The sequence below is a fragment of the Eucalyptus grandis genome, chromosome 6, assembly GCF_016545825.1.
Source record: "Eucalyptus grandis isolate ANBG69807.140 chromosome 6, ASM1654582v1, whole genome shotgun sequence".
Classification (NCBI taxonomy): domain Eukaryota; kingdom Viridiplantae; phylum Streptophyta; class Magnoliopsida; order Myrtales; family Myrtaceae; genus Eucalyptus; species Eucalyptus grandis.
The window spans coordinates 54,943,957-54,956,143 of record NC_052617.1 but is presented as its reverse complement, the minus strand read 5'-3'; the positions used below and the strand labels follow the sequence as shown (position 1 = coordinate 54,956,143).

The 12,187-nt window shown below is 40.7% G+C and overlaps 2 protein-coding genes across 2 annotated transcripts in view; both read left to right on the top strand.

The window, feature by feature from the left end:
* Window positions 1-1,699: 1,699 nt before the first annotated feature.
* On the top strand, window positions 1,700-4,909 carry LOC104450872 (serine decarboxylase). Its single transcript, XM_010065577.3, has 6 exons — window positions 1,700-1,784; window positions 1,887-2,205; window positions 2,973-3,204; window positions 3,301-3,494; window positions 3,615-3,751; window positions 4,173-4,909. Exons 2-6 carry the CDS (start codon window positions 1,902-1,904, stop codon window positions 4,737-4,739), a joined length of 1,434 nt encoding a protein of 477 aa, XP_010063879.3. The 5' UTR covers window positions 1,700-1,784; window positions 1,887-1,901; the 3' UTR covers window positions 4,740-4,909.
* Window positions 4,910-8,283: 3,374 nt separating this feature from the next.
* Window positions 8,284-12,187, top strand: part of LOC108957141 (probable disease resistance protein At1g15890) — a 63,997-nt gene continuing 60,093 nt past the window's right edge. Inside the window, exons 1-2 of the mRNA XM_039315566.1 lie at window positions 8,284-8,446; window positions 9,156-9,419. The gene's annotated coding sequence lies outside the window, so the exon portion shown is untranslated. The remainder of the gene's footprint in view (window positions 8,447-9,155; window positions 9,420-12,187) is intronic.

The window sequence follows — 12,187 nt, the reverse complement described above, 5'->3', positions numbered from 1 at the left end:
AAAATCAAAATTGGTGGGTAATTTTTAGTCCAGTCTCTGATTTTGGGAGTAGAATTACCAAACAGTACTGATTATTATTTTTAATTTGTTTAAATATATCTTAAGACTTAAAAAAAAAAAAGAACCCTAATGCTCTTTGCTTTTAGTCTTTCCCCTCTCTTTCCAAATTCCCCTCTGCTTTTTGAGCCCCCCCAAAAAAGAAGAAGAAGTCCCCTCTCTGCTTCTGCCGCCTTTCCCTCTCGCCTCTTTCCCGTCCATCTCGCTCGTCCTTATAGCTCACAAGAGCAGTCCCTCTTCATTTGTTCCCAGTCGCTCTTGTCTCTCTATCCTTCTACTTTTCGAGCTTTGTCATTCGCAGTTTAGGTAAAAAATTCCATTTCTCTGAGCCATTTTCTGGTTTTTGCTCGTCACGAGCTTCTCGGGGTGTCTCCAAGCTCGCATTGCGGTACCCCAGCGCGTGCTCCTCGTGAGGCTCGAACAGGGTCACGTCGCAGAAGAATTCGTCGAGCGACGGAGCGAGATGAAGGTGTACTTGGGTTCCTGCGCAAGCACACCAGGTCGCACTTGGAATCCCTGGATGGCTGTTGGAGCGATCGATAAGACGAGTGCGTGGCGAAGAGCGTCGGGGGTGGGACTGAGGCAAGCTTGGAAACGTCCCGCTGGAGGTAGAGCTTTAATTCGCCGTTCGCATTTTAAATAGAGCAAGCGACCGGTCCTATTGAACCGTTCGGGAACCGGACAAGACCGGTCGATCCGGGATCACCCATAGTAAATTGTAACGTTAAGAGAGGGATTTGCCTGGGAATAAAGGAAAAAGAGAAGAAACGTCAAAGGCCCCAATAAATGAAATAAGTGACTGGTTCTATAGGATCACCCAAGAATCAATCACTCCTAGAAAATTGTAATGGTAGTAAGAGGGGTGACTTTTAGTTCCATTCGATACCAAACTGAAACTATCCAAATCGAAATAGAAAACCCAAATTGAACAAAAAATGCAAGAAAGTTCTGTTTGATTTAGTTTCGACACCTCAAGATGCTAGTTAGATGTTTTGTGAATTTTTAAGTAGTCCGCTCTTTATGTTCAAGCCTATAAATTATATAAAAGATTAGAATATTAACCTCCAAAATGTGACGATAATTTAAATCATAACAAATATGGTATGTTCTATTTCAAAAAAAATTAAATAAAATCTGTCTTAATTTTAGGTGACTAGCCCGAGTCAAACTTAACACAATTCCATCCCTCTTAAGCATACCTACTCTTAAGCATACCTAAACTTTAGAATGCTTTTCGATGCGCATTCTCTTCTCGATTGAATCACAAACCTTCGAATTGTCTAGAAAATTCACGCACACGTGAGGCTTTCCCGATCCGTACATTGGTAAAGCTTCATGTCAATCGAAAATATAAAAACGGCCTCTCCGGAAAAAAAAGAAAAGAACAGAAAATCAAAATCCAACGCGAGTAATTCTAAAACGCGTGGAACCGTACGCGCGAGCTATCACAAGGGTAGCTGCTGCGAAAGTTAAACGGTCGCGCGTGGCGGCCGGCGACTGCCCAACGCAACGAGACAAAAAAAAAAATTAATAAGAATGGGGGCGAAAAAATAAATAAGCAAACTCGAAGGGCTTGCCGATGAAAAGACAGCGGGGAAGAAAGTCGAAGGGCTTCATTTTTCATGCCTATAAATGCGGGCGCGATCTCAGTTCTCCTCCTCTCTTTCTCTCACTCTCTCTTTCTCTCTCTTCAAGCTGAAGCAGCGATCCCGCCGCTTGCGTTTCAGGTCTCTCTCTCTCTTCTTTCTCTCTCTTCTGTGCTGCATGAATGTCTCGTCTTTGAGCGAGTTCTCCCTTTTTCTCGCCTCTCATTTTTGGGTTACATTCAGGGCCTCGAGGTGGAGATGATGAACGGCGGCGCGAAGGTCTTGGCGGAGGCGTTCAACCCGGCGGCGGTGGCGCCCGAGCCCCTGCCGGCGGCGGTGGCCGAGCTTAACGGTAATGGGGTCGGAGGAGGGAAGGCCGCGGCCGCCGCCGGCGACGGCGGGAAGAGGGAGATCGTGCTGGGGAGGAACGTGCACACCACGTGCCTGGCCATCGAGGAGCCCGACGCCAACGACGAGTTCACCGGCGACAAGGACGCCTACATGGCCGGCGTCCTGGCGCGGTACCGGAAGACGCTCGTGGAGAGGACCAAGCAGCATTTGGGTAAAATATCTCTTGGCTTTTCTCTTCTGATCTGGCGCTTTTGCTCTTGGATTTGCCCGGTTTCTTTTGTCTGTGGCTACGGTGGACTTCCGACGGTCGCTGACGATCGATCCATTTCAGGAAACTTTGCTGCTTTTCCCCCATTTCTTTTGATTTAATGAGTCTGCCCAAAAAATTGCCGTTTGGTTGTGTTGGTTATCGCTGGAATTGTAGGCGCTTGATCTTTCAAACGGGGGGTTGATTCGGCGAATCATTTTATCTTTACCAACCACAATTTGCGGGGCGAACATTTTGTCTTGTCTATATTTATATAGCAGAATTTGTTTCTTATGCTTGTTTTGGGGGTGATGTTTTCCTTCTACTTACTATCGGCTGTAAGTTGTCGTCAATTCCTTGTCTTTGGCTAGCCTTAGATGCAACTGTGGGGGTACAAAAACATAATTCTTGGCTTCAATTGTCTATCTAATTTGGATGGCTAACGGTGGAAGCTGACTTAATATCTGGAAGTTCTCTGATTTTTCAGGAGAATAGTTTCACTGTAGTAGTATGTTGTTTGGATGAAGATGCCCTGTTTAGTCTAACAAATTTAAAGCTAGTGAACATTCTCATCATGTTTGCACTCATGTACTCTGCATCTGTTGGAATATGGACACTTTGTTGCTCCGGAATTCTACACTTTATCAACTATATGCATTGTTTGGAGACAGAACTAATGTATGAGTGTGAACTTTGTGCAGTTCTAACTGGCATTTTAATGTCTGGCGCAGGCTATCCTTACAATCTGGACTTCGATTATGGGGCGTTGGCACAGTTGCAGCACTTCTCAATCAATAACCTTGGGGATCCATTTATTGAGAGCAACTATGGAGTGCACTCAAGACAGTTTGAAGTTGGTGTGCTGGATTGGTTTGCTCGTCTGTGGGAAATTGAGAAAAGTGATTACTGGGGTTATATTACAAACTGCGGGACTGAAGGCAATCTTCATGGGATCTTAGTGGGGTAAGTAAATGACAGAAATTTACTGCATTATTCATGCTGTGTACATAAAGCAAACTTGACGAGAAGACTGAAATGATGGCAACCTTGAATGTGCAGGAGGGAAGTTTTTCCTGATGGAATTCTATATGCATCACGGGAGTCGCATTATTCTGTTTTTAAGGCAGCACGTATGTATAGAATGGAATGTGTTAAAGTAGCAACTCTGGTTTCTGGGGAAATTGACTGCGCGGATTTTAAAGACAAACTACTTGCTAACAAGGATAAGCCTGCTATCATCAATGCTAATATAGGTATCTATATTCTCCTCTTATCTCCGCATGTAAGGCTCATGCATTCTGTTTATATAGGGTGTATGTTGTAAACGTGCAGATCATGAAGTTTTTAGCTAAATGATTTATTTTCTTTTGAAGGAACAACTGTCAAAGGAGCTGTAGATGACCTTGATCTCATTATAAAAACTCTCGAAGAAAGTGGGTTTACACATGATAGATTCTACATACATTGTGATGGAGCTTTATTTGGACTCATGATGCCTTTCGTCAAACGGGTAGGTGATTTGATATTCATGTTACTATTTTTGAAGAAGACTGGAAGGATAAGAGTTGTTTTACTCTCTTTAGATAGGGAGAGAAATTGTATTGTGTCGAAAAGAGATTTTCATGTATTCTCTCTCTCTCTCTCTCTCTCTCTCTCTCTCTCTCTCTCTATATATATATATATATATATATATTGTGTTTGTGTAGTTTAGATTTCTTTTCCAGAGATTTATATCGGTCCAAGTTGTAAGTTATCTAAATACCTGGTGTTTATGGAGATTTCATTATTTCAAATTAATTGTTTGTTTTGCAATGAGTTGTATGACTGGATTGCTTTCTTCTTGTTTTCAGCTAGGTTTGGCTATTCATGCATATAGAGCTTTCTTTTCCTTGTACGTGTTCCCCTAACATAGTCATTTATTTTTTGAATAGGCACCAAAGGTTTCTTTCAAGAAGCCCATTGGAAGCGTAAGTGTTTCAGGCCACAAGTTTGTGGGATGTCCAATGCCTTGTGGTGTTCAAATAACAAGGATGGATCATATAAATGCTCTCTCGAGGAATGTTGAATACCTTGCTTCCAGGGATGCAACGATCATGGGTAGCAGGAATGGCCACGCTCCTATTTTCCTTTGGTACACACTCAATCGTAAAGGTTACAAAGGGTTTCAGAAGGAAGTACAGAAGTGCCTTAGAAATGCCCACTACCTGAAGGGTCGTCTTCGTGAGGCAGGGATAAGTGCCATGTTAAATGAGCTTAGCAGCACGGTTGTATTTGAACGGCCGTCGGAAGAAGAGTTCGTGCGCAGATGGCAACTGGCTTGTGAGGGAAATATTGCTCACGTTGTGGTGATGCCGAGTGTTAGTATTGAGAAATTGGACGGTTTCGTGAATGAATTGATTGAGAAGCGGTCAACTTGGTACAGAGATGGTACTGTCCAGCCTCCTTGTCTTGCTGTAGACATAGGGGCTGAGAATTGTTGTTGTGCTCTGCATAAGTGACCACTTTTAGTGATTTAGATTGCGGTTTCGTCGGCCATTGTCAGCAGCGGCATTGTTGTGTTTGTTAGGTAGCGTTTTAGATTTTGTAGCAGAGTTTGATCGAGGCATATTTCCTTCTGTAATAAGCTCTTCCATTTATATCAGAATGGCCTCATATTCTCCTCCTAAAACTTATGATGGGAAAGACGTGATATGTGCTTGTCCACGTTTGATGAATGAGAGTATCGTCATTGTGCCCATTTTCATGTTTTCCTCATCGTCGTTCATGTCAACGATGGTTGTGGATCGTTCAGGCCCACTATGACGACCATTCCCTTCTAGTGATATAAATCTTTTCTCTGCAACGAGCAACCCATGTTTCGCGATCCTCCTATCTCAAGGCGCTCAACAGGGATCCATTTCTATCTTCTTGTTCCCCCTCCTGTCTTGAAATTTATAGAAGGATGGATGTTGCTTGAAGGTGTTATAATGTGGGTAGAAAGTAAGGCAACTAGCCTGAAAAGAAGAGCCGTTAACGTGAGGTTTTATGTTCAACTTTGCCTGCGTTCTCTCTGGATGAATGTGAGCTCTTTTGTGCAATTATGTTGTGATAAGCTATGATGCACGGACACGTGTCGGATCGGACACGCGTTTTTGTCAACACGTGGTCAACTTTTGTCGACATGCTTCGACACGCGTGTCCAGAAGAGAATGGAGGGCGGCGGCGAGGGCGAGGGGGTAGAGATGAGGCTGCGAGCGAGGGCGAGCCCGTGACGGCGAGAGACGGCCAGAGAAAGAGGGCGAGGGCCGTGAGGAGAAACTTTAGGAGGGAGGCGCGCGTGGGGGAGGGCGGCGTCGTCGAGTGGGGCAGCAGCGGCAGCGGCAAGGGGGAGGAGGAGGAGGAGGAGTTCGCGGCGGTGTGCAGCCTCTCGGTGCACAGGGACCGCGCGTTCCGCCTTCTTTTCCGATTCCTTTTCACTGAAACTTTTTCTGGGTTATTCCCTTTTTCGCTCCTTTGGGGAATGCTGGTGCTTTTCTTGATCGAGTCTTCGATGCTTTCGGAGATAGGCGTCGTGCGGCGAGGAGGAGGAGAAGAAGGCGCCCCGCTGCTAGGGTTTTGAACTTTTGATAAGGAAAATAATAAAAAAGAATGCGAGGAGGAGAAGAAGGCGCGGTGCCGCGCTGCTAGGGTTTTGAAAAGAATAAAAAAGGACTTGGCGTGTTGGAGGGAGGGAAAGTGACATGAGGGAGGGGGAAGTGATGGGCTGTCAGGTGGTGGGGAGGGAAAAGAAAAGTGAAAAAAATTTGGGGGAAAGAGACGAGGGAAGTTTGGGCGCAGCGGGGGTGGTTTCGAAAAATAAAAGTAAATTTGAGGGAGGGGGAATTTCGAAAAATAAATGTAAATTTGGGATAATGAAATAAAAAAACAGAATAAAATTTATTAATATTATTAATATAAATTCATTGTAAACTCTTTATTTATTTATTTGTAAATTTGAATTAAATTAATTAAAATTAAAAATATTTATTTAATATTTAACGTGTCGAAATTCTTTACTTTTTTTTTAAAATAATGTGTCGTGTCACGTATCGTGTCGTCGTGTCTATGTTACATAGGCGATAAGAGGGGCCCCGATCATTTATTGCTGAAGTGCTTTAACCGATGTTACGACCCGGGCACCGAAGAAAAATCAAGTCATCTTTGACTCGGGAGTGATGGCTCCCTGATTTGTTATCCGCGCCCGCATTGTCGAGTGATGTGGTCTTTAAGTTCCTGGAGCTTGGTGATTATTCTTATCTAGTGGAGAATCATGACCGAATCATTTATCATTTAGTTTCAATTGAACTTAGTAGACATGAACAAGGAATTAATTTTTTGGATTAAAACAAGACCCATAAGAATTTGCATCCTAATTTGTCCACGTGTAATAAGGAACTATCTTTCATTATGTTGTACATCTTTATACATGTGTATATCAAAGGATATGAATCTCAAGCTGATTTATCATGGCCCATGTGATCTTTATCGAAGTTTAATATGCAAATTCACTATACATAAAATTGATAAACTGCACCTGTTGTGTGGACTAAGAACTCATCACCCACAACGAGTACATCAATTTAAAATTTACTCCAATGATGTCAATCGTTGCTAACCTCTTGCAGAGTATAGTAATGACTTGATCTCTACGTCCGCCCGTATCCACCTTATAGTTTCAGAGGCATAAAATGTACAAGTAGCTATCATTTGCTTTCCAATAAGTAATATTTTCGATAGATTGGTGAGTTTCCATTTCTCATTATAAATAGCGAATGCTTATGAGTGGTAAATGTCTAGTAGACTCGACAACTAATCAAATATATCAATAACTATCGTCTTATTTTGAGTTAATTAGCTTTTGAGGTATAGGAGTTAGTTCTCATTTCTTGAAGTGAAGGGGATTCAGTTATTGAAGTCGATCTTAGTGAATGTCTGAGACAGATTTGTAAATTATAAAGGAATCATGGTGCTCCATAAAGTTACAAATTTTCACTTACTCCCAAGCCCAATAAACCTAAAACACAAATTTGGTTGACCTAAGCAAACGATTTCCTTCTTGGGTTCATCTCCCTCATGCCATCTAACACCGATTATTATATTTATTAAATCACAAGGGGCATCAAGCAATGACTTTCAGGCCAACTACATTATTTTGCATCTTAAAAGGGAATCGGATAATTCTTTACTTCAATCCGAAAAATGGTGATTCTTTGCTTCTAGACACCATTGATCACATTTCATGTGGTCCATAGACAAAAGCAGGAAGGAGAACATGAGCAATGCCCCATATTGATGAAAAATAGGTCACTGATATTCTTTGCTTTAGTTCATACTCCTCAAATGTGCTTTTAAATGAGACTAGTGATGATACCTTCCTTTTTTTTCTTCACTCAGACTTTTGTGGATTGCATTTATGAATTGTAAGATTCTTCGCGGCTCGACCCTGACGGAGAAACAAGAAGAAGAAAAGTAGTTCAATTTATCTTCTTGAAGTAAAGTGAAGGTTCCGATATTCTTTCCTTTGTCTGCAAGCTGAAATGATGGAGATAAATAGAGCAGAGCTCATCGAACTCCACTCATTCGCTCCCTTTCCAACCATCTAAATAGTCGATTTTTTCAATCTCTTATTCTTTCCTATGGATGCATTATTCAATTCCATATAACCAGAGAGAGAACAAGTTACTGAGCAACAGTTTGTCTTTTCGGGAAGCGGGCAATACCTCTAATTCCTGTATTGAGACCGGTTCCTCGCATGACAGTTTGGAGGGCCAGACGCAGAAGCACTCTCTTGATTCACCTGCTACCGACAAACAAGTGAAACTGTTGTAAAATATGGGTTTTGACCCAGTCAAAAGACAAAAAGGAGAAAGAAGAAGGAGAGAGACTGAGAGTCTTCGGGAGAGAAGAAGAAAAAGAAGAGAGAGAAGGAAAGAAAGAAAAAAAGGAAAAAGAAAAAGGGGGGAAAAGGAGGAGATAAAAGAAAAGAGAAAAGGAAAGAGAAAAAATGGGAAAAAGGAGAAGATAAAAGGGAAAGAGAGAAAGCAAAAGGAGGAGAGAGAGAAAGGGAGACCAGAGAGCTCGAGCTCAAAGAAAGGAAGAGGAAGAGAGGAAGAAGAAGAAAGAAGAGGGTTTCGTGCGTTCTCATCATGGGAGCCTCACCAAGCCACCTTACATAATGCAATACCCGGTAAGTGCTTGTGTCGTTCGTTCGTTCAATTGGAGTAATTTTAGATCTAGGACTTGAAATTTGGAATTTTGAGAAAAATCGAACAGCAAAGTATGATTTTTGAGTAGTTGAGCTGCGTATTTTTATAGAAATGATAGTTCAGGATGTTGAGAAGCCGTAGGATTTTACGGATCATGATTTAAGCTTACGATTTACCCGAAATAAAATTTTGAAGTTTATCATGTGAGATGAACAGTGCACAACAGGACTTTAGGGCCATATGTTGTTCATTTTCGGCTCGGGTTGGGTAAATTGGGGTCCTTGTAATATATTGAATGGGCTTTTTATTGACTATAAGTACGCTTGAACGAAGTTCGGTGGAGAAAATTATGGCACTATAAAATTTTGTGCTCAAGCTTCGTACTACGGACAGCTTTGAGTAATTGCTTTGATTGAACGATTTATTAGTGCATGAGAGTTGTTTTCTAAGTGCTTATGCTTAGTTTAGTCAAGTCATAGTTGAGGTAGCATTTCTCGTTGAAGCGTATATAAATTATTCTTTTACTGTATATTTGTTATATCCTAGATTTGAGTTAAAAGAGTTGCAGTTTAGCTTTATAAATATACATAGTGGGTGCTCGATTCGCTTTGGGTGCTTGATCCGCTTAGAAGAAACGCACTACTCATTGAACTGTGGTTGTTCACCCATTTATTTGCCAATCTTTTTCAGGCTCTTCAACTAACGATAAGTAGTACGAGAGCGATATCGACGAGCGGACAGGAATTGAATTTTGGGAGCTTTGGGACTATGTCCTTCGAGTGGAAGGACGGTCGTGTCATCCCATTCATGATGGTTTTGGGGTGTAACAGAAACAAGAGGATATACTCTTCAAAGTTCTAGTCGATTTTGCGACAACAAGGTCCTCTTCATCGCGGCGTAAATCAAGCTGGTCATCTTGACTTGGAGTGATTGATTCATCAGAGGGCTGCAGAGGTGAGGCATCTAAATTCTCTCTCATGTAACTGGTTTCTAAACCACCCCCAAAAAGTGAGATTTCAATTTTCACTTCATAGTTTGAATTAAGACCAATACGATGATGATGTTCAAAAACATGAAATTTGACTCAACTATCATAAAACTTTGGTGATTAAGCTAACAAAAAATTAAAGGATAAGTGCACCAAAACTCTCTATGAGCATCTTAATGAAGATAATCTAACATTCACATTTGTGTTAGAATGCATCTATTACCAAAAGTTTCAATTCACTTATCATTAGTTAAGTTGAAAAACATAAAATTTCGACACTGAGATATTAAGCTTTAAAAAAGTTGATCTAACGCAAAATGAGAGAATAATAAAGCATTTCAAATTCGGCCTCTCTTCTCCTTTTGCTTTTGGCCAAAGTAATTGGACGTATTAGGTAAAGTGTCAAAGGTACAAGGGCAACAGCAAAATCGTGGCGGCTGAAGTTCTGAATTCATACAAAAGTAAGTCAACTTAAATGGATTGGGGGTGACAATTCCAATCACTAGGACACGTCCACTTGTTTACATTAATTAGCACTCCTAAGAATCAAAAACTGGGTAAAGCTGTTGTGTTGCTTCGAAGCATCTCCTGTACCTTGCACCACAGGTAATGCGATCTCATGAACTAGTTTGGTATAGCAACATCTTTAAAGACAACTTCTGAATCGGTGTCAAAGATGATCTACTCCCAATGCTTTTCTTTGGCTAAAAGAACTCCTTTCTTCAATGCTAAAGCTCATATCAGAAGCAGCAACCAGTTACGCTCTACCACCAGCTATAACAACTGAATAATCTTGACCAAGAACTCCCACTGCCGCCTTGTTATCCTTTAGTAAAAAGCTGAAATAACCATTAATATTTATGACTCCTTGTGGAGATTTTTTCCAATCAATATCTCTGGCATCTTCCTTCTCACTCTTCCTCTGATCAGGATTGTCCAACTGCATTTGCCTCTTCAAGTGAACATACTCAGTTAAAGCTTGCTGCAGCTGCTTAAGCACCTTAACAGGATCCTTCCACAGATATCGACATACAAAAGCAATGATCCTGGAAATAGCTGCTTCCTCTCCTCCATATCCTGACATATTCCATTAAACCATAACAGAGTAATATGTTCCAGAGTCTCCTCCACTCCACAAAACACACAACTAGCATCATTTCTGATCCTCCTCTTGAAAAGGTTGCTATAGGATGCCAAGGCATTAACAGTGTAGTTTCCCTAAGTGCATAATCATTTTGGAGGACAATATGGAGGCCAAATCCATTTCCATACACTGCTTTCCACCACCTTTGAGATAGATGGACCTTCCTTTCTCAAATATAGGGTAACACAAAAACAAAAACAGATATTGCTGTCGAACTGTCCTTTTCTGTCGAAAGGCCACATAATTTTTTCTTCACTGCCGATGTCACCATGGTTGAGTTGTTGATGGCACCCTTCTCTTTAGCTGCAACCTAACATTGGCTAGGCCTCACATACTGGCATCTCAAATCATTAACATAAAATTACTAGCCAATATAAGCTTGATTTCCTCCGTCGTTATCCCCCATCTATCCTTTCACACCTTAACTCTATCTCTAGAAGCTACTTGCCGTATTGTCCCTCATATGTAATCTGCCTTACTTCCAAGATACTACTCCATCCCCAAGAGGCCTTAGTACCTTTCACAGCCTCAGGAAAGTCACAATGTGGCAAATATAGACCTTTAATAAGCTTGACCCACAAGTCAGTCATGAAAGAGCCTCCGTACCAGCTTAGCAAGCAGAGCAAGATTAAAATTTCGAACATCCTTAAACCATGAAAAGTCATTTTAAAGAAAATTGAGTCAATTTCGCCATTTTCACTGTACTGCAAAAATTGGATCCTATTTTTGCGTTTCTGACATGAGATTTCGAGTTTTATCTTTTACTAATTAAAGCCTTGGTCGATCTTGGTATAGTCTTCAACAAAAAATCAAGGAACTTAATTTGTCCACACCTTTTAGGAACTTATCTTTCATTACATTGTACATCTTTATACATATATTGATGAATATGAATCTCGAACCTATTTATCATGGCCAATATAACCTTTAGTTGGCCCTAAGTTTAATATGCAAAGTCACTGTACGTACAATTGATAAACTACACTTGTTATGTGGATTGAGAACTTATCACCCATGATGAGTACATCAACCTAAAATTTAATATCATTCTGTCAATCGTGACCCACCTCTTGCAAAATTTACTAATGTTAAGTAGATCTCTATGTCCGCCTGTACCCACTTTATAGTTTCAAAGGCATAAAATGCATAAGTAGCTATTGTGTTGCTTTCCAATAAGTAATATTTTCGATAGATGGGTAAGTTTTTCGTTTCTCGTAATAAGCAGCATCTTACATTTATGATTGTCGAGGTTGGTAAATTGTCTTGTAGATTTGACAACTTATCGACTATATTAATAACTATAACTATTGTGCTATTTTGAGTTAATTAGTATTTGCACTAAAGAAGTAAGTTCTCATTTCTTGAAATAAATAGGGATTCAGCTATTAAAGTTAATTTTAGTAAATGTCTGAGAGGGATTGGGAAATTATAAAGAGTAATCATCGTGCTTGATAAAGTTATAAATTTTCACTTCGTCCAAGCCCAATAAGCCCAAAACACAGATTTGGTTGAGCTAATCAAACGATTTCCTTCTTAGGTTTCCCTCCCTCATGCCATCTAAGACCGATTATTATATTAAGAGATTATTAT

Excerpts from the sequence above, each read along its gene's own strand:
- LOC104450872 (XM_010065577.3), top strand. The coding sequence starts at position 1,902 with ATGATGAACGGCGGCGCGAAGGTCTTGGCGGAGGCGTTCAACCCGGCG. Across the intron at positions 3,495-3,614 it reads TATCATCAATGCTAATATAG|GAACAACTGTCAAAGGAGCT; the intron begins GTATCTATATTC and ends TTTCTTTTGAAG. Across the intron at positions 3,752-4,172 it reads TGATGCCTTTCGTCAAACGG|GCACCAAAGGTTTCTTTCAA; the intron begins GTAGGTGATTTG and ends TTTTTTGAATAG.